The sequence below is a fragment of the Erythrolamprus reginae genome, chromosome 9, assembly GCF_031021105.1.
Source record: "Erythrolamprus reginae isolate rEryReg1 chromosome 9, rEryReg1.hap1, whole genome shotgun sequence".
Taxonomy (NCBI): Eukaryota; Metazoa; Chordata; class Lepidosauria; order Squamata; family Dipsadidae; genus Erythrolamprus; species Erythrolamprus reginae.
This window is the reverse complement of record NC_091958.1, coordinates 1152279-1174338: the sequence shown is the minus strand read 5'-3', so window position 1 is coordinate 1174338 and position 22060 is coordinate 1152279. Positions and strand designations below refer to the sequence as shown.

At 49.2% G+C, this 22060-nt stretch overlaps 2 protein-coding genes across 2 annotated transcripts; both read right to left on the bottom strand.

Moving 5' to 3' along the window:
* Positions 1–342: 342 nt before the first annotated feature.
* MVD (mevalonate diphosphate decarboxylase) lies at positions 343–13137 on the bottom strand. Its single transcript, XM_070761821.1, has 10 exons — positions 12902–13137; positions 11579–11649; positions 10178–10292; positions 8743–8895; positions 8041–8240; positions 7626–7700; positions 6629–6847; positions 3929–4044; positions 3109–3217; positions 343–687 (listed from the first exon to the last, which is right to left on the bottom strand). Exons 1-10 carry the CDS (start codon positions 12969–12971, stop codon positions 607–609), a joined length of 1209 nt encoding a protein of 402 aa, XP_070617922.1. The 5' UTR covers positions 12972–13137; the 3' UTR covers positions 343–606.
* Positions 13138–17035: 3898 nt separating this feature from the next.
* SNAI3 (snail family transcriptional repressor 3) lies at positions 17036–21988 on the bottom strand. The gene is made up of 3 exons (XM_070761820.1): positions 21910–21988; positions 18812–19420; positions 17036–17580 (listed from the first exon to the last, which is right to left on the bottom strand). Exons 1-3 carry the CDS (start codon positions 21986–21988, stop codon positions 17396–17398), a joined length of 873 nt encoding a protein of 290 aa, XP_070617921.1. The 3' UTR covers positions 17036–17395.
* Positions 21989–22060: the final 72 nt, after the last annotated feature.

Genomic DNA, 22060 nt, shown 5'->3' with positions numbered 1-22060 from the left:
TTTTTAATAAAGTTTTTTTTATCGGTTTCTAACATAATAATAAAACATTCACACAACACATAACAATGTGCTCAATGCTCAAAGTGCCCACCCCCAAACATCATCATTCATACCCCTCCACCAAGATGGGGGCATATTTTCTATATACCATTTTAACTTAAGAGCAATATATCTATCATTCAAAAATGGTAAACGCCCTCAAGCACTTTTACTTGGGGGGGGTGGACAGGGGGCGAGAGACAGCATGTAAGTCCAGAGACTGAACGTAAAAGGAGAAAAAATGGGCAGAGGACCCCCAAACTGTGACCCCCCACAGCTGAGACGAGCTTCCGCAAGAGAGCCACGCGTAAGATCTCATTTATTTTAGAAGCCCCTCTTGATAATAAAACCGTATCAAAGAAATGTAAGGTTATTTAATTTATATAAATAATTATAGGCCAAAAGTCTCGAATCAAAGAGCAGAGTACGAAACAGGAGATGAGGACAGGAAAAGGCCCTCAAAAATTATCCCTTTGGGGCCCACAGCAAAAGGCGACAATCGGCCCAGGGCCTCCCTCCTCCGGCTGGCAGGCTCTGGGGCAGCCCCAGAGGGGAGCCAGTCTGGGCTCAGCTGCAGCTTCTAGGCATCCCGTCTTCACCCAGGAGGTGGCAGCTCCCATCGTCCACAACAGATGGTCCTGGGCCAGGCTGAACCAAGAGAAAACACAAGGGGAAGAAATGACAACAAGCAGGGGACAACAAAAGTTAGGGAAAACAATGCCATTACTGTCAGTTGCATTTTAGGGCTTGATATATTGGCAATATTTATTTATTTATTTATTCTTTATTTATTTATTATTTATTTACTTATTAAAATTGAACGGGTCCAAAGACAAAAGGGGGGACACGATCGAAACATTTACATATGTGAAAGACTTAAATAAGGTCCAGGAGGGAAGTGTTTTTAATAGGAAAGTGAAGACAAGAACAAGGGGACACAATCTGAGGTTAGTTGGGGGAAAGATCAGAAGCAACGTGAGAAAAGATTATTTGACTGAAAGAGTCGTAGATGCTTGGAACAAACTTCCAGCAGACGTGGTTGGTAAATCCACAGTAACTGAATTTAAACATGCCTGGGATAAACATAGATCCATCCTAAGATAAAATATGGGGAATAGTATAAGGGCAGACTAGATGGACCAGGAGGTCTTTTTCTGCCGTCAATCTTCTATGTTTCTATATTTCTAATTCAGTTTCTATGCCACCCTTCTTCTGAAATTCAGGGCAGATTTAAAAAGATAATATAAACATGTCAGAAATCTAAGTAAATTTACAGTCTAAAACTCCCCATAGTTAAAAATTAAACAAACACATACACACATCGTACATGCATTCATTGGCCGGGGCGGGTCATTAAAACTTTATGGAAGGCAGGGAGAGAGAGGGTAGTGCAGATCTCTGGGGTGAGCTCGTTCCATAGGGACGGGGCCGCCACAGAGAAGGCTCTTCCTGCAAAAGCCCCGCCAGAAGACATTGTCTGGCTCTTGGGATTTGGAAAAGGCCGACTCTGTGGGATCTGACCACCGCTGGGATGGCCTTCAATGACTGTTATCTATCTAATGACTGAAGCGGTGTAAAAAGCATTCTAAATATATACCCAAACACTTTCTGCAAGCTTTCCTTATTTTTATAAATTCATATCCACCTGTATTTAAATGGTCAGATCTGGGGGGAGATTAGGCTAAAATATAAAATCTCCCAAATGCCGGAGTGACCAGACAGCAGAGTGATGCACAAGGACAACTGCGGAGGGCTAACACACCTGGAAGTAGATTTAAAAAGAGCCTAACCTCATACCTGAGCCACACTTCAGTCTATGGGCTCCAAGTGTGGGCAAATATTTGTTTTCCTTTGCAGAGCCAATAGGCGAGAAAAGGGGAAGGAATGTTGCTCTGGATGAAAAGTTATTTGGCTGATGCCAATGAAAGAGAGATTTCATTTCCCACAAGGAAGTTAAAAATCACTTTGCTAGCACAACTGGAGAAACCCGAATATAAAGTTACGAGGGGGTATCCCCACCCAGGTTAGAAGCCAGAAGGCTTGGAGGTTTGGGCCTGCGACACTTAACTGGCCCTGCCAGAGACACTTCACCCAGTAAGGGAGAATATTTGTAGCTCTGGATTGATACGAGAGATTCCCTGGTGCCCTTTGAGCTTGGTGGTTTTCTGGTAGACTTTTTATGACCCAAACTAGGTAGCATGATCAGTGCTGTACTGAGTGTTGATAACAAACTCCACTCTGAAAAAGCACTGATGATGTTGCCTAGTTTGGTAATGAAACGTCTCAAAGAAAACAACCAGGTTCAGCGAGCACAAGGACCCTTCAAATGTCGCCCCAAGGTTTCAATCAAGATCCAACACAATGAGAATCTGTTAGGCTGGGAAAGGAAGTCAGTACAGTGGTCCCTCTACTTAAGAACTTCATTCGTTCTGTGACCAGGTTCTTAAGTAGAAATGTTTGTAAGTAGAAGCAATTTTTTCCCATAGGAATCAATGTAAAAGCAAATAATGTGTGCAAACCCATTAGGAAAGAAATAAAAGCTCGGAATTTGGGTGGGAGGAGGAGAAGAAGAGGAGGAGGAGGAGGAGGAGGAGGACAGTTGCTGCCCAGAGCAAAGGGAGCGTTTCTTTCTCTGGGCGCTGGCAGAGATTTATTCCCTCTCCAAGCGCCCAGAGAAAGGAAAACGCTCCGTTCACTCTGGGCTGCCAAAGCCTCCTTAGGCACCACCGAAAGGCTCCTCTGGCAGCCCAGAAAAGCCCGAGATGGCCGGGATTAAAGGGGGAATGGCAGGAAACTGGCCGGGCCTTCATGCTGCTATCAAATTTCCTGGGAAATTTTTCCAGGCTCGGGTTCTTAAGTAGAAAATGGTTCTTAAGAAGAGGCAAAAAAATCTTGAACACCTGGTTCTTATCCAGAAAAGTTCTTATGTAGAGGCGTTCTTAGGTAGAGGTACCACTGTAGATGGATGGACAGAGCCCCCCTCCGCCTGCTTTTACCCCCCCAACACCTGACAGGGAAAGTGCCCTCGTGTTTGATGCCCCTTGACAGCCACCTGGCCCAGGCCCCTACCTTGGTGATCAGCAGGTACCGGATGGCTCCTGGGACAGGATCCCGAACCACCTCCGCCAGCATCTCCTCCGAGGGACTTGCTGCCTTCACGGGGAGGCCTTGAAGAAACCTTAAAGGAGAGGAGGAAGGGAAAATCCTTGGGTTATAAATTTGTGGCCATCCTGACTTCTTCTTAGGGAAACGTTAATTCCAGTTAATGTATTTTTGTGTTTATATTTGTGTTATTGTAAGACACCCAAGTCGCTTTGGACAGTAAAGTGGGCAGCATATAAATCTAGTAATAAATAAGTGATTAAAGAAAGGAGATAGGGCGGAAGGAGCCAAACCAAGGCAGCGAAACATGAAGAACGTTTTCCTAAAGGAAACAGTGTTTTGATATTTGCAAACGGCTTCAAAAAAGCCAAAACCTCAACATCTATTTTCTGACAGAATCCGTACTTTTTGGGGGTCTCCAACAAATGTTGCTGCCTCTGGGTAGTTATGAAGACCCCTGATTACCAAAAATAAACATGTCGCCACTTTTGTGTTTGCCCTGTGACTTTTCACCAAACATCACTTAGATCAGGGGTCTCCAATAGAACAGGTTTCTGCCAGGAGGAAGGAATCTCTTCAAATATCAAGAAGTAAATTTAGAAGTTAAATAAATTAAATTGTTTAAAGCAAAAAAGAAAAAAAAAGGTCAGAGGGGAATAACCACAAAAGCCCTTGAAGGAAGGGTTATAAACAAAGGCCACTTCCATTACTAGGGACCGTTTCCATGGGTTCATGGAGCGTTAAAACTCTGACTTCCCAAATAGGCAGCAAAGCTGGGCTCACTCACTGGTCTCCGTTACTCTTGGGGGGGAAGCTGCGTTGGACCACCCCCACAAATTCCTCCAGGGTCTCGTCCAGCAGGAAAAGGACGGCGTTGGGACCGGCATCGAACGTGTAGGCCACCTGTTGAAAGGAAGTGGAATATTTTCTTTTCTCCGGTCGTAATCCTTGTGTAAATGTGTGTGTGTGTGCATGTGTTTTTTTTAAAAAAAAAATATTTTTATTGATTTTATAATATATAACACACACACAACATATAACAAGTGCTCAGTGATTGTGCCCACCACCAGACAAATATTCGTACCCCACCACCACCAATCGGGGGTGTTTCTTCTATAAACCATTTTATTGGACCAGAATACCTCCGAGACCGCCTCCTGCCGCACGAATCCCAGCGACCGATTAGGTCCCACAGAGTGGGCCTTCTCCGGGTCCCGTCAACTAAACAATGTCGGTTGGCGGGCCCCAGGGGAAGAGCCTTCTCTGTGGCGGCACCGGCCCTCTGGAACCAACTCCCCCCGGAGATTAGAACTGCCCCTACTCTTCCTGCCTTCCGTAAACTCCTTAAAACCCACCTTTGCCGTCAGGCATGGGGGAACTGAAACATCTCCCCCTGGGCATGTTTAATTTATATATGGTATGCTTGTGTGTATGTCTGTTAGTATATGGGGTCTTTTTTAAATCTTTAAATATTTTAAATTTGACAGATTATTTATGATTTGTTTCCACGTGTTGTGAGCCGCCCCGAGTCTTCGGAGAGGGGCGGCATACAAATCTAAGTAATAAATAAATAAATTTTAACCCAAGAGCAAAATATCTATTTACATATTATAAAGTGATTCCAATTTATTCCTTGTAGCTTGGTCTCGGATTCTACTCGCCATCATCCCATCAGTTGTCGCAAGTCAGTTTCATTAACCAAATTCATCCTTTTGTCCATAATCTCAAATTGAATGTGGTCCACCATGTACAGGTACCAATTCTGCATTGCCCATTTTGTCGCATCCTTCCAACCCAAGACTATCACCGCCTGAGCGCTTTCTATCGCTGCTTGTTTTATTTCTCTAAATTCTCCCATCTCATTACTTTTGAGTGGGTGTGTATGCTTTTATCCTCTACGCCAGTGTTTCCCAATCTTGGCAACTTGAAGATATCTGGACTTCAACTCCCAGAATTCCCCAGCCAGCGAATGCGGGCTGGGGAATTCTGGGAGTTGAAGTCCAGATATCTTCACGTTGCCAAGGTTGGGAAACACTGCTCTAAGCCACAGGTTTTCCTCCCTTATCAGCTGAGCCAAGGAAACTATTCTCCCTTTATTTATTTCTTTATCAGTTCTTTGCAAGTTTGGAAAATTTATTTTATTTATTTATTATTTAGATTTGTATGCCGCCCCTCTCCGCAGACTCGGGGCAGCTCACAACAGAATAAAAACAATTTATAACAAATCCAAATATAATTTAAGATATTTTTAAAAACCCGGTTTGATTTAAAAAACCCCATTTACTAAACAAACATACATACAAACATACCATGCATAATTGTATAGGCCCGGGGGAGATGTCTCAGTTCCCCCATGCCTGACGACAAAGGTGGGTTTTAAGGAGCTTACGAAAGGCAAGGAGAGTAGGGGCAGTTCTAATCTCTGGGGGGAGCTGGTTCCAGAGAGTCGGGGCCGCCACAGAGAAGGCTCTTCCCCTGGGGCCCGCCAACCGACATTGTTTAGTTGACGGGACCCGGAGAAGACCCACTATGGTTCGTAGCCTGCATGGCCCCTGGAATGGGGCTGGAAGGCAAAAGAAATCTCTCTCCCACATTTGGGGTATACCAGGTGGCTTGACAGAAAAACATGTAATCTTTCCCTGGCTCAGCTGATAAAGGGAGGAGAGCCTGTGACTTAAAGGGTAAAATCATTGCCTAGCAAGGCAAAAGCAGCCCAGGTTCAAATCCTAGAAGGGTATGGCTAGTTGATGAGAGCTGAACAGCTTGAAATAGATCTATACTAGTCTCCCTTTATTTCTTTATCAGTTCTTTGCAAGTTTGGCATATGTGCTGTCCAACATCTATGTGTAATTGCCCCTGTTGTATGGGTATAGTATTATTTATACTATAGTAGAGCTGGGGTTAGAGTGCAGCGCTGCAGGCTACGTCAGCTAACTGTAGTTCAGCAGTTCAAATCTCACCAGGCTCAAGGTTGACTCAGCCTTCCCTCCTTCCGAGGTGGGTGAAATGAGGACCCAGAATGTTGGGGGTAAGAAGCCGATTCTGTAAACCACTTAGAGAGGGCTGTAAAAGCACTAGGAAAAGGTATATGTCTAAGGGCTATTGTCTTTCCTTCCTTCCTTCCTTCCTTCCTTCCTTCCTTCCTTCCTTCCTAGATAAAATGAGGGCCTAGATTATTGGGGTCAAGAGGCTGATTCTGTAAACTGCTTGGAGAGGGCTGTAAAAGCATTGTGAAGCGATATATAAGTCTGAGTGCTATTGCTATTTATCCTTATCATTGTCTTCTTTACTTTTTGTTGTTTTGCATGTCCACTAAGACCTTCGGTATCGGAGGCAATTTCCTTGTGTGTCCAATCACACTTGGCCAAATAAAACCATTGGATTCAATCTGATTTGATCCTTTGACCAGCTGGCCAAAGATGAGAATGGCCCACCTGCCCCAAGGGGTCCCCTCGAACCCGTCCCAGCACTGCGGTTCCCCACGTACTTTGGTTCCCCCGCGGTGGGCGTTGAAGCGGTGCACCAGGGCTACCACTTGCTTGGAGGTGTCGTTGAGGTAAAAGATGGGCGGGAAGGTGTCCAGGCAGGTGGCGTGGAACTGGTTGCTGTCTTTCATGGTGAGCTGACCGAAGGCCTCAAAATCCCTCTGCCGGATGTGGTGGATCATCTGGGCCATGCGCTCTGGGACCACGGCCTCCGCGCGGTGCTGGGAGAAGAGAACAAGGCTTTCGAGAGGAGATCGGACGGCCGTTCCTCAGTCCCTTTCTGCTCTATCTGTTAATTAGGCTTTTCAGGCAGGCCTGGAATTAGACTGATTGGAAGTATGTATGTTTATTAGGTTATTACTGTAATTACTGACTTTTATTATTAGATTTTTAACTGTCTTTATTGTTGTTGTAATTCCTATTGTTAGCCACTCAGAGTCCATTTGGTGTGAGCGGCATATAAATACAATAAATAAATGGGGGTGGGGTCAAATGAAGACCCAGATTGTTGGGGGTGATATGCTGACTCTCTGTAAGCCACTTAGAGAGGGCTGGAAAGCCCTGTGAAGTGGTACGTAAGTCTATATGCTCTTGCTATTCCTTCCTTCCTTCCTTCCCTCCCTCCCTCCCTCCTTCCTTCTCTCCCAATGGTTAGAATACAGCATTGCAGTCTAACTCTGCCCACTGCCAGGAGTTCGATCCTGACCAGTGGAAAATAGGGAGTGCAGAAGAAACATCGTTCTTTCTTGTGTGTAATTTTCATTGTGTTCAATAAATAATTGTCGAAGATAAAAAAAAATGGGGTGCATTACTTTCTGGGTGACCCTCGTATTAACATCCCCGTTGGCTTCAGAGGGTGACCGTCACAGAGGTGGGGGGCCCAAAGACCCCCAGACGGGGCATTTCCAGGGTTTCTGATGGGATGGAAGGGAAAGGCTGCAAGAGGGGGAGGGAGGGAGGGAGGGAGGGGCCCTGTGACTGGGCAGCTGCCTCTCCTACCTTCAACAGGAGGCTGGTCTTGACACTGGTCTGCATTCCGGCTGTGCTGCCCACCACCTTCTTCTCTGCACTCACCTGCCATGGAGGGAGAAGGAGGAAGAGGAACGATGGGCGTGGACGCAGGAAGCACCAGCCGCCCTGTCCTGCCCACAGGTGGTTTTCCTCCTGGTTCAGGGCAGGTCTATAGAACCGGTAACTTGGCATCCTGGGTTGGTGGAACTGGCGGTGATTTGGGCCTGCCATACCGCAGGCTGGCTATTGGTGGCGCCATCTTGTTTTTAAGTACTGCGCATGCACCCGCATGGCACATCCCTGAGCAAGAAAAACCCAAACCCATCCCTGGTCTTGCCTCCCCCAACACCCTAACTGGGCCGGCCCAACCACTAGGCTTCCATAGCAACAACCCCAGACTCACCACTAGGATCAAGACCCGCAGCTCTGGCCAGTGTGTCTCTGGCGCCACCTGTTGGGCCACACTGTCTTTGCCGTCGGCATCGTCCCCCATCACCCACTGCACAAAGCCCCCAAACATGCTCCGGCAGGCGCTTCCCGAGCCTTGGCGGGCAATTTCGGACAGGTCCCCCTCCACGCCATAGAGCCGGGCCAGGGTGTAGACTGGAAGGGAAGCGAGAGGATAGTTAGTTCCAAAGCAGAACGTCCCCCCCACGAGCCCTTCCCTTAGGCAAAGCGGGCTCTTCTATGGCTTGTGGACTTCAACTCCCAGAATTCCTGGGCCAATCATGCGAGCTCAGGAATTCTGGGAGTTGAAGTCCCTATGTCATAGAAGAGCCAACTCTGCCTATCCTTGCCTTAGGTGGTTTGGGGGGAGGGGGGCAGATCTCCCTTAACCAAAGGTTCCTGGGCTGTGGCGCATGGGAGGTGGAGTCCAGCCCAGATTAGAACTGGCTGATCCGCAGAGCCCACCGCGCAGTTTGCAGGAGAGTCCAAGGATGGCTGGGCAGAAGCACCTTGGAGGGGGCTAGAGGGAAGCAGGCACGGCTGGCGGGACCTTCCTCGGCAACCCCAGCGCTTCCCGGCCACAAGGGGGCAAATCACAAACCTAGAAATCTCAAAGACCCCCGCCCTGACCCCACCCACCGGGACCAGCTTCACTCACCCAGGCAAGCATAGCCAGCAGCAGAAGAGGCCAAGCCCGCCGCAGTGGGGAAATTGTTCTCCGAGGCTATGTGGACTTTGTAGTTCAGGAGAGGGGGTTCCCCTTCGTCACCCCCATTTCTCTCGCCACGGCGCTTCCTAGCCAGACGACGGACTGGGGGGGAGAGAGGGTGAGAGAGAGAAGGGAGCTGAGGTTGCTTGGGGGAAAGAGGCAGAAACAGACAGCCCTGCAGAGTTGTAATAATAACAATAACAACAGAGTTGGAAGGGACCTTGGAGGTCTTCTAGTCCAACCCCCTGCTTAGACAGGAAATGCTACACCACTCCAGGCAGATGGTTATCCAGCATTTGCTTAAAAACTTCCACTGTTGGGGCATTCACAACTTCTGGAGGCAAGCAGTTCCATTGATTAATTGTTCTGACTCTCAGGAAATTCCTCCTTCGTTCTAAGTTGCTTCTCTCCTTGTTTAGTTTCCACCCATTTCTTCTTGTTCTACCCTCAGGTGCTTTGGAGAATAGTCTGACTCCCTCTTCTTTGTGGCAGCCCCTGAGATATTGGAACACTGCTATCACCTTCTTTCCATTAAACCTGCCATGCCCAGTTCCTGCAACCGTTCTTCATATGTTTTAGCCTCCAGTCCCCTAATTGTCTTTGTTGCTCTTCTCTGCACTTTTTCTAGAGTCTCCACATCCTTTTTGCATGGTGGCGACCAAAACTTAATGCAACATTCCAAGTGTGGCCTTACCAAGGCCTTGTAAAGTGGTATTAACCCTTCAGGTGATCTTAATTCTCTCCCTCTGTTGATGCAGCCTAGAACTGTGTTGGCTTTTTGGGCAGCTGTTGCCCACAGCTGGCTCCTATTTCAATGGTTGTCCACTAGGACTCCAAGGTCCCTCTCACAGTTACTACTCTTGAGCAAGGTACCACATAAACTCTACCTGGGCATTTTGTTTTTCTTGCCTCAATATAGAACCTAACTTTTTTCACGACTGAATTTCATTTCATTAGATAGCACCCATTGTTCATGTTTGTCCAGATCCTCCTGCATTATGTGCCTATGTTCTGGAGTTGGTTTGGGTTTGCGCTAAAGTCTGCAACCGACTGGGGCATTTCTCACAAACGGGCTTAAACATTTTCCTCTCTGCTGTGTCTCACCCAGCTGCAACTATGATCCTGGATGGGGTGGGGTTCCTGAATTGGTCAAATACCATAAGAAAATTTACTCCTGTTACTACAGAGAGGGGCATTTAAAATAAATATTATCCTTCACAATCAAAGCATCAGAATGTGCAGCATCCATAGCAAGGCAGCTCCAGGCGACCTGGCCGTCCATCCTTGGGTTGAAAAGGAAACTTGCCCTGCTTTGACCTTCCAAACAAAGAATCAGAAACATCGTGGATTCAGAAGCCCAGAAGCTGGACAGCTGTGCACTTACTTTCCTGCAGGCAAGACTGGAGACGGGGGTGTTCGGTGTCGGCCGGCTCCCCATTCAGCCAAAGGCGGTCCTCTGTGAAGTCTCGGCTGAGGGCGACTGTGGTGGTCGTTTTCAGCTGGAACAGAAGAGAAGCCCCGGTGGCTCACAACTGTAGCCTGGAGCAGCTGTGAGTAAGCCTACGAAGCATCCTTTGAAAAGTGGGGCTACCTCTGAAAAGTGTTCGGAAACTTCAGATCGTGCAGAACGCAGCCGCGAGAGCCATTGTGGGGCTTCCAAGATTTGCCCATGTTTCAACACTCCGTGGCTTCCATTGGCTGCCGATCAGTTTCCGGTCACAATTCAAAGTGTTGGTCATGACCTTTAAAGCCCTACATGGCTTTGGACCAGACTACCTCCGGAACCGCCTGCTACCGCACAAATCCCAGCGACCGATAAGGTCCCACAGAGTTGGCCTTCTACGGGTCCCATCGACTAAACAATGTCGTTTGGTGGGCCCCAGGGGAAGAGCCTTCTCTGTGGCGGCCCCGGCCCTCTGGAACCAACTCCCCCCGGAGATTAGAATTGCCCCCACCCTCCTTGTCTTTCGTAAACTAATCAAGACTCACTTATACCACCAGGCATGGGAGAGTTGAGATATTCCTTCCCCCTAGGCCATTACAAGTTATGCATGGTATGTTTGTGTGTATGTTTGGTTTTATAATAAGGGTTTTTAGTTGTTTTATTATTGGATTGTCACATGTTGTGTTTATTATTGTTGTTAGCCGCCCCGAGTCTACGGAGAGGGGCGGCATACAAATCCAATAAATTATTATTATTATTATCTGGGCCTTACTTCCTCGAATCAACCTTCACTGGATGATCCCATTAAGCCACTGGCTCTCTTCTGATGGCTCATAACTGAGGGGGGTAAGGTCGGTCACCTCCTTCCAAACATTAAATAAAGTGGAAATAATTGCACCAACAGGGCAGCCCAAGTGGGCAGCTCACAGAAATGAACAAGGGACAATAGCGGAAGCAGCCTTAACAATATTTTCAGCTAAAATTGCCACTCTTGAGGAGGCTACAGAACTTCCTTCAACCACGTTTGGTCTGCAGGCAGAAGTCGGTCGTTTGAAACAATAGCTGTAGAATAGTAGAATTTTTTATTGGCCTAGGGTGATTGGACACACAAGGAATTTGTCTTTGGTGCAGATGCTCTCAGTGGACATAAAAGAAAAGAGACATTTGTCAACAATCATGAGACGCAAAGCTTAATGATTGCCATAGGGATCAAAGAAGCAATGAGGAAACTATCAATATTAATAAAAAATCTTAAGAATACAAACAACAAGTTACATTCATACAGTCATAAGTGGATGGGTGATAGGAATGATGAGTCTCTAGTGATAGTCTGGGACCAACCTGATCTTGGTGCAGGGTGACGCTGAGAGATGAATTGATAGGCAGGATCAGCTTTTCGTCACGTTTCCCCCCTGGAGGAGGAAAGAAGGGGACGGCTTGAATCGGGGACAAACTGAGCACCACAGGGCAAGTCACGGAATCTGCCGTGGATGGAGGACCTCATAAATCGGGAGACTGACAGAGCTGCTCCAACCTGTTTTCCCGGTTGCCAGCAGGGTGGCCTTTAATTACAGCTTGCAGACAGGCCTATGATTTGTGCAGGATCTTCCTCCTTCTCCTGATCTATCGGTTTGGCTGAGGTGGCTGGGGTTAGCGTGGAAAACCAGCTGTTCCACATATTGCTTCATAGTCCACAGATGTGTTCCAGGAAATAAAACTCAGTGGATCTGTTTCTAAATAAAAATGCAGAGAACTGCAACTGGGTTCATTTCAACTGGGCTCACATCTCCCTCCAGCCAATTCATACTGTGCACTAAGGTACTTAGGTTTCTTCCTAGGGAGGTATAGAAGTTTGCAGCCTAAGGCCCCCGTTTCTCCCTATTTTTATTTGGCACCCATGTTTGTAAGAGCAATTGCCCCCCTTTAAGGCTTCTGTTTATTTTTTTGTGGGGGACATAAAGTTCCCACATCATCTATTCCTTGGCGGTGCAGTGGTTAGAGTGCAGTACTGCAAGCTGCTTCTGCTGACTGTAGTTCACCAGTTCAAATCTCACCAGGCTCAAGGTTGACTTCCATCCTTCCGAGGTGGGTCAAAGGAGGACCCAGATTGTTGGGGACAAGAGGCTGACTCTGTAAACCACTCAGAGAGGGCTGTAAAAGTACTATGAAGTGGTATATAAGTCTAAATACTATTGCTCTTTCTTCCTTCCTCCCTCTCTCCCTTCATTCCCAAAGCCAAGGATTACAATATTTCAGCTAATTCTGCCCATTGCCAGGAGTTCGATCCTGACCAGCTCAAGGTTGATTCGGATCCCAGATCGTTGGGGGCAGGAGGCGGATTCTGTAAACTGCCTAGAGAGGACTGTAAATCACTGTGGAGCTGAGTCTAAGTCTAAGTGTCATTCCCACTCCTTGCTTTTCCTGAGCTCCTCAGGTTTCCTGCAGGGAAAGGTTCTTCATCCTGCCAAGAGCAAAAGCCCCTCGGAGCCCCCTCCCTCAGCTCCCCCACCCCCAGGCTGCGTTTCCCCCGGTCCTGGTGCCCCCTGCAGCTCTGACTGGGGATCTCCTGGTGGTCCCCCATCCCAGCTGCCTTCACCCCCGCCCCCAGCAGCCCTCCTGGAGAGCCGTCCGCGGGGCCTCCGGGGGCGCCACTAAGCCACTCACAGTACTTGACCACCGCGATGTTGACCGGCGCCGTGCAGGTGACCAGAACCGGCCGCTTCTCTCCGGCCATGGCGCGGCTGCTGCTGCAGGGGACCCCCGCCGGTGGCTGCCGCTGCTCGACTCCTCGACGGGACCCCGTCCCAGTCCGCCCAGTCCGCCCTTACTGGGAGAGGAGCCCGCCTGCTGATGCCCCCCCCCCCACTCCTCCTCCCCTACACGTGTCTCCTCCTATGTAAGCGGCACGCCCCTCTCCCGCCATTGGCTCGCGCCGCTCCAGCTGGGGCCGTACCGCCCAATCAGCGCCCTCCCTGCCTCCTCCAGCCGCCTCTTTCAGCCAATCGGAGCGCGTCAGACGATGGGCCGCCGGGTCGCCTCATTCCGGGCCGGAACGTTCGGTGCTTGCTAGGAGCGGGAGATGTTTCCCACCCGGCCGGTTTCCCGCGTGGCACCGGCAGAGCCCTGGGACCAGAGGCACAGCTCCCACCATCGCCGCTACGCTACGCGCATGCTCGGTTGAGTTCGCCCCGTCGGGGCTCGTTTTTTGCAAAGACGCGGTTCCTTCCCCCCGTTTTCTTCTCCCTGTTGCGGAGAGTGGCGGCCCCTCCGCTCCTTCCCCGCTGCCCCGGCGCAGACTGGGAGGGAGCGGAGCCAGCAATGGGGCGGGGGGGGGGGGGGTTGCAATGAGTGGAGCAGGCAATGGGGGGGGGGCACCCGTGGCTGGACGGGAAAGTTGTATGTGATTTTATGACACTGGTTATGTTTATTAATGTTTTTAATTGACTTTTAAATTTAATTATTAGATTTGTAATATATTATTTTCCCCTTGAAGTTCTTGCCTCCAGTTGCTTTTGGATTAGAAGGGAACCGTTTTCAAGAGGGGGGGGGGTAACTCAAGAAATTCAGTTGCCTTTTGGGGGGGAGGAAGCTCCTTTGGGAGAACCTGGTAGGCTGAGAAGCTCCAGAGATATTGGGCTTTTCCGAACCTTCCTTTTTCCCCGAGGGGACCCAGAGCAGCTTTTCCCACATGGGCAAGCTGGCAGCTGGGGGCTTCCTCCCTTGTGGCTCCCTCCCCTGCCTGGGGACCGCCACCTGTCCACGCTTGGCAGGACCGAAGGGAAGAGCCTTCACTGTGGGGGCCCCGGCCCTCTGGAATCAGCTTCCCCCAGGGATTTGTACTTCTCCCACCCTCCTCACCTTCTGTAAGAGTCTGAAGACTCCCCTATGTCGCCAGGCTTGGGGTTACTAGACTCTAGCCCCCAGACCGAAGAATGCTATCTACATTTGTGGTCTGAGTGGGAAATGCCTGACTTTTAATAATTGGGGTTAATTGGATTTAGGATATTGTATTATATTGCTTTCTTTTATATGCTGTAAGCCGCCACGAGTCCTTGAAGAGGGGTGGTAAATAAATAAATAAATAACTGTCCATCCCTGCAGTCTTTCCACCTGCTTGGCATCCCCGGCGCGAGCGTGCCCGCAGGCTATAGATAGTCCTCCCTGCCAGCCAAGCGGGTCTAGATAGAAAGAGCCCATTTCTGCCACAGCGACTTCCTCAGCCTGAGGCCGGCAGGGCTATTTCTGGGGGCTGGCATTTGAGGGGGAGGGCCGCTTTTCCATTTGTCATGGGAAAAAGAAACTTGAGCTGGAAAGATCACGGCACCCATAAGCCAAACCTCCTCTTTCAAAGTAGGCTCAGTGTCCCTGGCTTGGTCCTAACCCAGACCCTGTAAATTAAGGCCATTGCCCTTTTCTTAGATGGGCTATGTTCCCCACTCTCTGATAGTATCACGACCTGATCTTCTATCAGAGAGCAGGTTCTCCCTTTCACCTTCAACCAGGGAATAGCAGGAAGATTTCAGAGAAGAAGAATCTCCAAAGTTCCCTATTAATGTGGTTGAGGGCATCATCCGTTTACACCAGAACCCATTAAGAGTCACATGCTTGAGTTGCGTGGCTACAGAGATTGAGTAAATACAAGAATAAGCGTATTTATATCATTATCACTTCCTCTCTGAAAGAGAGTTCCTAACCATCAGATCCACCCCTGTAATTCAGAAATGCCTTTTTGGGGGCAAGAAACCCATTTTTTAAAAGAGCTAGGGCTTCAGAAAGCAAGCTCACATTATTTTATCATTGTGAATTGAAATGGGATTGTATCCATGTCTTCATCAATCAACAGTTGGTCTGTACAGCATACTGACACCCTGAGTCAGTTGAGAAGGGCTGCATAGAGATTTAAATAAATAAATAATAATAATAATAATAATTAATAATAATTTATTGGACTTGTATGCCGCCCCTCCCTAACTACCATTTGTACTATAAACGACTATTGGAAGAACCAGACTGGGAACAAATCATGCAGGAAATTTATCTCCATTTATCTCCATGTTCACTAAGAGTAGATAATGACTCGATGGCAATGGATCAGTGATCAATACATTGAATGATAGTCCAGCCACAAAGACTGAATGTATACATCAACCCGATCAAAACAAAACCACTCAACAGTTTAATAAACTCTACATGTTAAAATGCAGTATGTGAATGAAGATCCTACTTTGGGTATTGTATGAACCACCAAGTTCATATCACAGAGTACCCTTATGTCAACCCTAAGCTTTAACCATTCTCTATTAAAGGAGATGAGCCCTAGTGGTTGGGCAAAGTTAAAATTTGAACCCAGCACTTTCTACAACTGTAGCTGCCCTTGGCCCAGTAGTGCAGATAGACTTAGCTGAACAGAAATCACTCCAAATGCAAGCAAAACAAGTGACAGCTTAATGTGAGAAAAAGGAAGGAGCTTTTGTGGACCACGGAGGAACCAAAACAAGAACCCAGATGGTGCCTTCAGGCCGCCTGAGCAGAATGGAAAAACCGGACTCACTCATCTGATCCTCACATTCCCTTCTCCGCTGGCAGATCATCAGCAGGTGGGGGTCTCGAGTCCCCACCTTTGCCCTGCTGCTATATTTACCAGCACTTTCCATCTGCTGCAAATTAAGAGGGAAAAACATTTGGCTTATTTTAGAAGCAGCAACATACTTTCCTGCTCCAGACCACCTCGCGACAGGTGGGAGAGCTGTTTTTAGAACTTTTGCAGCTCAAAATAGTGTGGAGTTTACAACGCAGCTTGCTTTAGGCATCCCGGAGTCCTATTTATGTTCTCCTGCCACGGGGAAGGCTATAAATATACCTGTTGCTTCCCCGCTCTGCCAGGCTGACCTCACTGCTGCCTACAAGTTGCACAAAAACACCCCCCACCTTGGTGGGCCCTTTGGTAGCAACAGAAGCACATAAACGCTCCAGATGTTATCCTGGGCAAAAAAATGGGGAAAATGCTCGCATGGGTGGGTGGGAAAAGCTGATTGCACTGATACGTTTTTGCAGGAGGAAAAGCAAACAAGCAGAATTTTCCTCTGGATTTTGGCTTTGAAATAGTCCATGTGGGACCCTCAAAAAGCCCGGTTGCATCTTGATGAACGCAGCCTGTCATTTATCGTTAAATATTGCTGGTAAGATCTTTTTTTAAATGTGTCCTTGTGATGCTAAAAATGATAATATGGGAATCACCTTGGCACGGGGGAGGCTTTGGAGATCTACGCCATGCTCCTGCACCCGAGAAAGTACACACTGCTTGGGATCCTGCACCTAAACGCAAATTTCTTCCAGGAACTTAAGAACTGACACCAAGCGTGGAGTCCAACTTCCAGTGTTGGGGCATTCACAACTTCTGGAGGCAAGCTGTTCCACTGATCAACTGTTCTGACTCAGGAAATTTCTCCTTAGTTCTAAGTTACTTTTTATTATAAATTATTCCTGAGATTTGGTGTTACAGCTCACCCACTCTCCTTTTTCTTGGCTTAACCCTTTCCTCACCCCAAAGGGGCAAAGAGGGAAGGATTGCAGGGGAATCAAGAAAGGTTCCCCCTCTAACCTCTTGGGAAGATCCTCCTGAACTCTGCGAACGGGCTGCCTTCCCTGGAGTGGATTTGGCTTGAGCAGAGAAGATCCCACTAAGCAACACTTTCTCCTGTCATTCCTTGCAACAGGTAGACCTCCCATTGCATTCCGGCAAAGGATAGGAGAGATTCATCAACATCCAGAAAAGCCGAAATAAACTCAGGCCAGAAATGGGAATTGAGCAGCTTTTAATGCCAAGACCGAAGCAGACAACGAATGCATTGGTGTTTCTGAGCACTTCTCCAGCATGGGGCCTGGAAGGAAGCCAGCTGGGGAACATGGTCTTTGGGGCTCAAGTGATGAAACTATCCTGGATCCCAAAAGATGCCATTGCACCAAGACGTGCCTCTTGGGTAGATTTGGAGGAAAGCAATTCACAGAAGGAATTTAAAATCATCTGTAGGCATCATTCCTTTACTGCTTTATTTGGAGCGAAGGTGCACACAGCCAGGCAACCGACTCCTGCCGCAGGTCAAAGCCGGCCGCCAGATTCAGGCCTTCCGCTGCAGAGGGGGAGCAGCCAGGGTCTCCTCAGGAGGCTGCGGCACAGGCTGTGGCCTCCTTGTGCCGCAAAAGCAGCGACATCCGGGAGAAGGTCTTTAGGCAGGCGCAGCACTGGTACCTCTTGATCTCCGAGTGTGTCTGCAGGTGGGCCCGGAGGTTGGAGCGGTCGGCAAATGCTCGGCTGCAGTGGGAGCAGCAATAGGGCTTTTCACCTGGGAAGGAAGGCAGGCAGGTGAGTCCAGGTGGGGCTGACGAAGAGAAATCCAGCCATCTTTAATTCAGCCAGTGATTGTGACATTTCTACAGGTGTGTCAGGTTTCTGGTAACCACAGATTTTAGTCACATGGACTATTCAATTTCAACCCCCCCCCAAAAAGCTAGATATTCATTCTCATATCATAGAAACATAGAAGCATAGAAGATTGACAGCAGAAAAAGACCACATGGTCCATCTGGTCTGCCCTTATACTATTTCCTATATTTTATCTCAGGATGGATCTATGTTTATCCCAGGCATGTTTAAATTCAGTCACTGTAGATTTACCAACCACGTCTGCTGGAAGTTTGTGCCAAGCATCTACTAGTCTTTCAGTCAAATAATATTTTCTCCTGTTGCTTCTGATCTTTCCCCCAACTAACCTCAGATTGTGCCCCCTTGTTCTTGGGTTCACTTTCCTATTAAAAACACTTCCCTCCTGAACCTTATTTAACCATTTAACATATTCAAATATTTCGATCATGTCCCCCCTTTTCCTTCTGTCCTCCAGACCATACAGATGGAGTTCATGAAGTCTTTCCTGATACGTTTTATGCTTAAGACCTTCCACCATTTTTGTAGCCCGTCTTTGGACCCCTTCAATTTGATCAATCTCTTTTTGTAGGTGAGGTCTCCAGAACTGAACACAGTATTCCAAATGCGCTCTATACAGCGGGATCACAATCTCCCTCTTCATATTATACCATACCATACCATATCATATAATACATATGAAGCCTAGAATCTCTTTTTAACCACGATTTAAACATGGTTCAAGCTATTTAGCAGAACTGGTGATTTTCTGCATCGTTCCAATTTTAGCATTTGTGCTGCCGAAGCGAGCAGCAGAACTGGTAAATTTCTGAGTAGGTTTGTAATAAGAGAAGCAGAATAGTCCAATGAGCCATTATAACAATATTTGGATGAATTTGGTTGCACCAAAGCTGCCTCTGCTCTGTAACAGAGCAAAGCAAACACCCTTGGATGCCATCCTGGGTCTCTGGAAAACAACTGCGCTGCACATACAACCTCGCCCCGAGTTTGCGGAGAGGGGCGGCATATAAATCCAATAAATCTAATCTAATCTAATCTCCTGCACCCATGGTTGCACCCCAGGCTGGGTTGCATTGCCGCAGCGTGCCAGGCCCCCTCTCCCCTTGATTCCTGTGACATTTCCCCCTCCTCACCTGTGTGTGTCCGGATGTGGCCCTGTAGCAACCACGGCCGGGAAAAGGCTTTGCTACAAATCTTGCACACGCAGGGTAGCGTGTGAGTCCGTAGGTGCATCTTGAGGGCCCCCAAGCTGGCGTAGCCCTTGTTGCAATACTTGCAGCTGAAGAACCTGGTTGTGGCTGCAGCTTGCGGCTTGCAGTGCTGCTGCTGGTGCCGGGCCAGGCCGGAGAAAGTGCCGTAGGGCTTGTGGTAATCCAGGCATGTGAAGGTCTCCAGGGGGTCAGTCCCCACACCAGGCTCGGCTGGCAGCTGCTGCCCTTCCGCCTCCGCCAGGCAGGTCCTCCAGGGGAGCAGGCCGAAGGCTGGCGGGAGATTGAGGTTGTTGGGATTATCCCGGAGAGGGGTGGCTGACCCCCGGCTGCCTGCAGCCCTCTCCCCACTTTGGAGGTTCAAGGCCAGCTGCTCTTTGGCCTCCCGGTTCTGCGGAAGAGGCGGGGGGAGGCTTGCAGGGGCAAAGCTGTGGCTCCTCAGAGGGCTGGCTTCACCAGGTGTGACTGGGCAGGGCGTCGCCTCCTGGGTAGAAAAGGGACATGTCCTCCAGGTGTGACTTGGCCTGTCCCATTCTGGAGGTAGAAACAACACAAAGAGAAGTTGACCAAAGTGGTATTCCTGCCTTTCCTTCTAGAAGCCTATGGAGATTCTCAGTCATCCAAGTCAGGGTGGTCCCAAAGGTGCTTTTTCAAGAGGCAACTGGACTTTCTTTCTAAGTCCGGTTTGGTCAGTTGCTTCTTGAAAAATCACCTTTGGGACTCCTCTTATAGACCCCTCCATGCTCTCTGAAAACAGTGTAACGTCCCCAGACAGATTATGGCTCTCCTATCTAAGTGCCAGTTCCCAGTCAGGTCAGATCCCGCTTAAGCCTCAGCCAAGGTCAACTGCTGCCTGTCCTAACATCTGCTCGGCGTGCGGAACATGACTTGGGAGGCCTTTGCTAAGCATCTTATATCTCCTAAACTCTACTCCTAGGAAAAAAAATGTTTCTGCTTCTTTTATTCTAAGCGAGCTGTTTCCTCTCTTAACGTGTCATTGCCTGCACACATGGCTTTGTCCCTAAGAAGGAAAGATGAAGGCTGCGGTTCCCACAGGTGAGGGTGATGGTTTTACTCAGAGGTCGGCTGCTAAGGGGGAATAGTGACGTGTGCTTGCCCCTGTGGCTCTGAGGGCTAGCGGAGTCCAGTGCAATTCTGCTACTGCACCTGGGCAGGTAGTGAAATCACACGCGGACACGCAGGGGCACCTGTGGCCCAGGTGCAGAAGTTGAATTGCGTTGGACTCCACTTTTGATTTTACTGTAGCCCACCTTTGATTTTACTGCAAAAACCCATTTCCGGGGCGGTGAAAAAACAGTTAATGTACTCACCGCGTGAAACACGTGGGCCTGAAGGTCAAAAACACAAAAGGTAAGAACCAAAATGTGCACCAAGCCCCCCCCCCCAGCTGAAGCCTTGCTTGGATATTCTCAAGTCCCTCTTATGGCTGTTAGGAAACAGCACTTGGAATATTTTAAATATCTCCAGGCCACCCCACCACACACCCTCTCAGGCACATTGGAAAAGAACCTGCATTCCAGATGAATTTGCATTCTTTTCCAGGGTAGGAACAAGTGAAGGGCAAATGCCACACAGCCTCTTCTCTTGGAAACATTTGCATTCCAAAACACTGAGGGGGCAAAGGCCATGGGGGTAGGGCGGGTAGGAGGGTCCATCTTGACCAACCTAGGGGTTACAGGATGGCCAGCCAGGCAGGCAGGAGCTCAAGCCATCTTCCATGCATGTAGCCCAATGAGCAGAGATCAAACCTAGCCTTTCTTGGACTCTCTGTAAACCGCTAGTAACCTCGGAGCACCTCGCTTTCCTTCTCCTCTTTCCAAGCTCTCTCAGTCGGAAACTGCCAACTCCTTGTCAATGGCGAATCCCCTAACTGCACTACATTTTAAAAAATGCTTGATTTTTCTGTCCTGCTTCATTGAGGCTTCCAGAATCCCTCTGCTGCTGAGTTGAAACAGCACCCAGTGCCCATCTTTGAGTCAGCAGAAATTTACAACAGGAAAACCCTTTAGTTTCTTTGCAGGCAGACACCAACTTTAATTAAACACACGCGGGTAAAATTAAGAGTACAAATAAGGTGCATTGCATGCCTCAGTCCAACAGGAAAATAATAAACGAGTGAAAAAGCAGAACAAGGTCATTTTAGCCACTGGTGGCTGAATTGGAATTGCAATTGCAACGGAGTGAACCTAAAATGACTCACAAAACAATCTGGCCGGGTGGGCTGCGCAATAAGGCAAGGCTGTTATTTTGAAGGCTGCCTCTGAGCATGTGCAGAGGTGATTCGAGAGGTGGAAGAATTTGCACCCCTTTCAAAGTTGGGAAGACCCTGAACCTGCTTCCTTTGCCTTCTTCCCTTTTGTTTAAGAGAGAAAACTTCGATTGACGAAGTTCCCCGAAAGTCATTCGGACCTTTGGATCCGTTGGCTTGGAAGCCGAGTTGGGGCCGATGCCGGCTTCCTCCTTGGCCGCAGCATCCCTTCGGTCAGAGGGGGGCTGCTCAGGTGGACCGGTGATGAGGGCTCGCCCCCGGGGCTCTGAGGGCTAGCGGTGTCCAGCGTAATTCTGCTACTGCACCTGGGCACGGAGCGAAATCGCGCGCGGAGACGCAGGTGCGCCCGTGGCCCAGGTGCAGTAGCATCATTGCGCTGGACTCCGCGAGCCTTCAGAGCCCCGGGGGCGAGCACACCTCACCGGTCCACCTTAGCAGCCTTTGGCCCGCTGCCGCAGGATCGCTAACTACGAACTTCCACCTGCCGTCGCTTCTCCGCGGAGAAACTCCCACCTAAGAGGAGCTCCGCTGCTTTCCCGGGACCCCGCCAAGCCCCGAGAGCGCAGGAGAAGCGGAGCGGCTCTGCAAGGGGAGCCTCGCTTGGCCAGAAGGCAGCGCCCCACCCCGCCCGTTTCCCGGACCCTTCTCCCGAGCCCCTCGGGCTGCGGAGCGCCGGACCGGAGCGCGTCGGGACCGTCCGGGGCGCCGCAAAGCCCGTCCGGGCGCGGCTCACCTTGGCGGCTGGTCTCCAACTCGCCGTAGTTGGGCACGCGGCTGCTGGCGGGCTGCTTGACCAGGAAGGAGCGCGGCATGGCAGGCGGGCGGTGGGGCCGCCGGCCGGCCGGCAGGTGGCCTAAAGCGGTGGCCTCATTAGCATGGTCCCG

Coding starts and splice junctions, on each gene's coding strand:
- MVD (XM_070761821.1), bottom strand. CDS start 12,971: ATGGCCGGAGAGAAGCGGCCGGTTCTGGTCACCTGCACGGCGCCGGTC. Junction 7,701..8,040: donor TGCGGGTCTTGATCCTAGTG/GTGAGTCTGGGG, acceptor CCTCCATGGCAG/GTGAGTGCAGAGAAGAAGGT. Junction 688..3,108: donor GGTACCTGCTGATCACCAAG/GTAGGGGCCTGG, acceptor CTCTTGGTTCAG/CCTGGCCCAGGACCATCTGT.
- SNAI3 (XM_070761820.1), bottom strand. CDS start 21,988: ATGCCGCGCTCCTTCCTGGTCAAGCAGCCCGCCAGCAGCCGCGTGCCC. Junction 19,421..21,909: donor GTTGGAGACCAGCCGCCAAG/GTGAGCCGCGCC, acceptor TTCTACCTCCAG/AATGGGACAGGCCAAGTCAC. Junction 17,581..18,811: donor CCACATCCGGACACACACAG/GTGAGGAGGGGG, acceptor CTTCCTTCCCAG/GTGAAAAGCCCTATTGCTGC.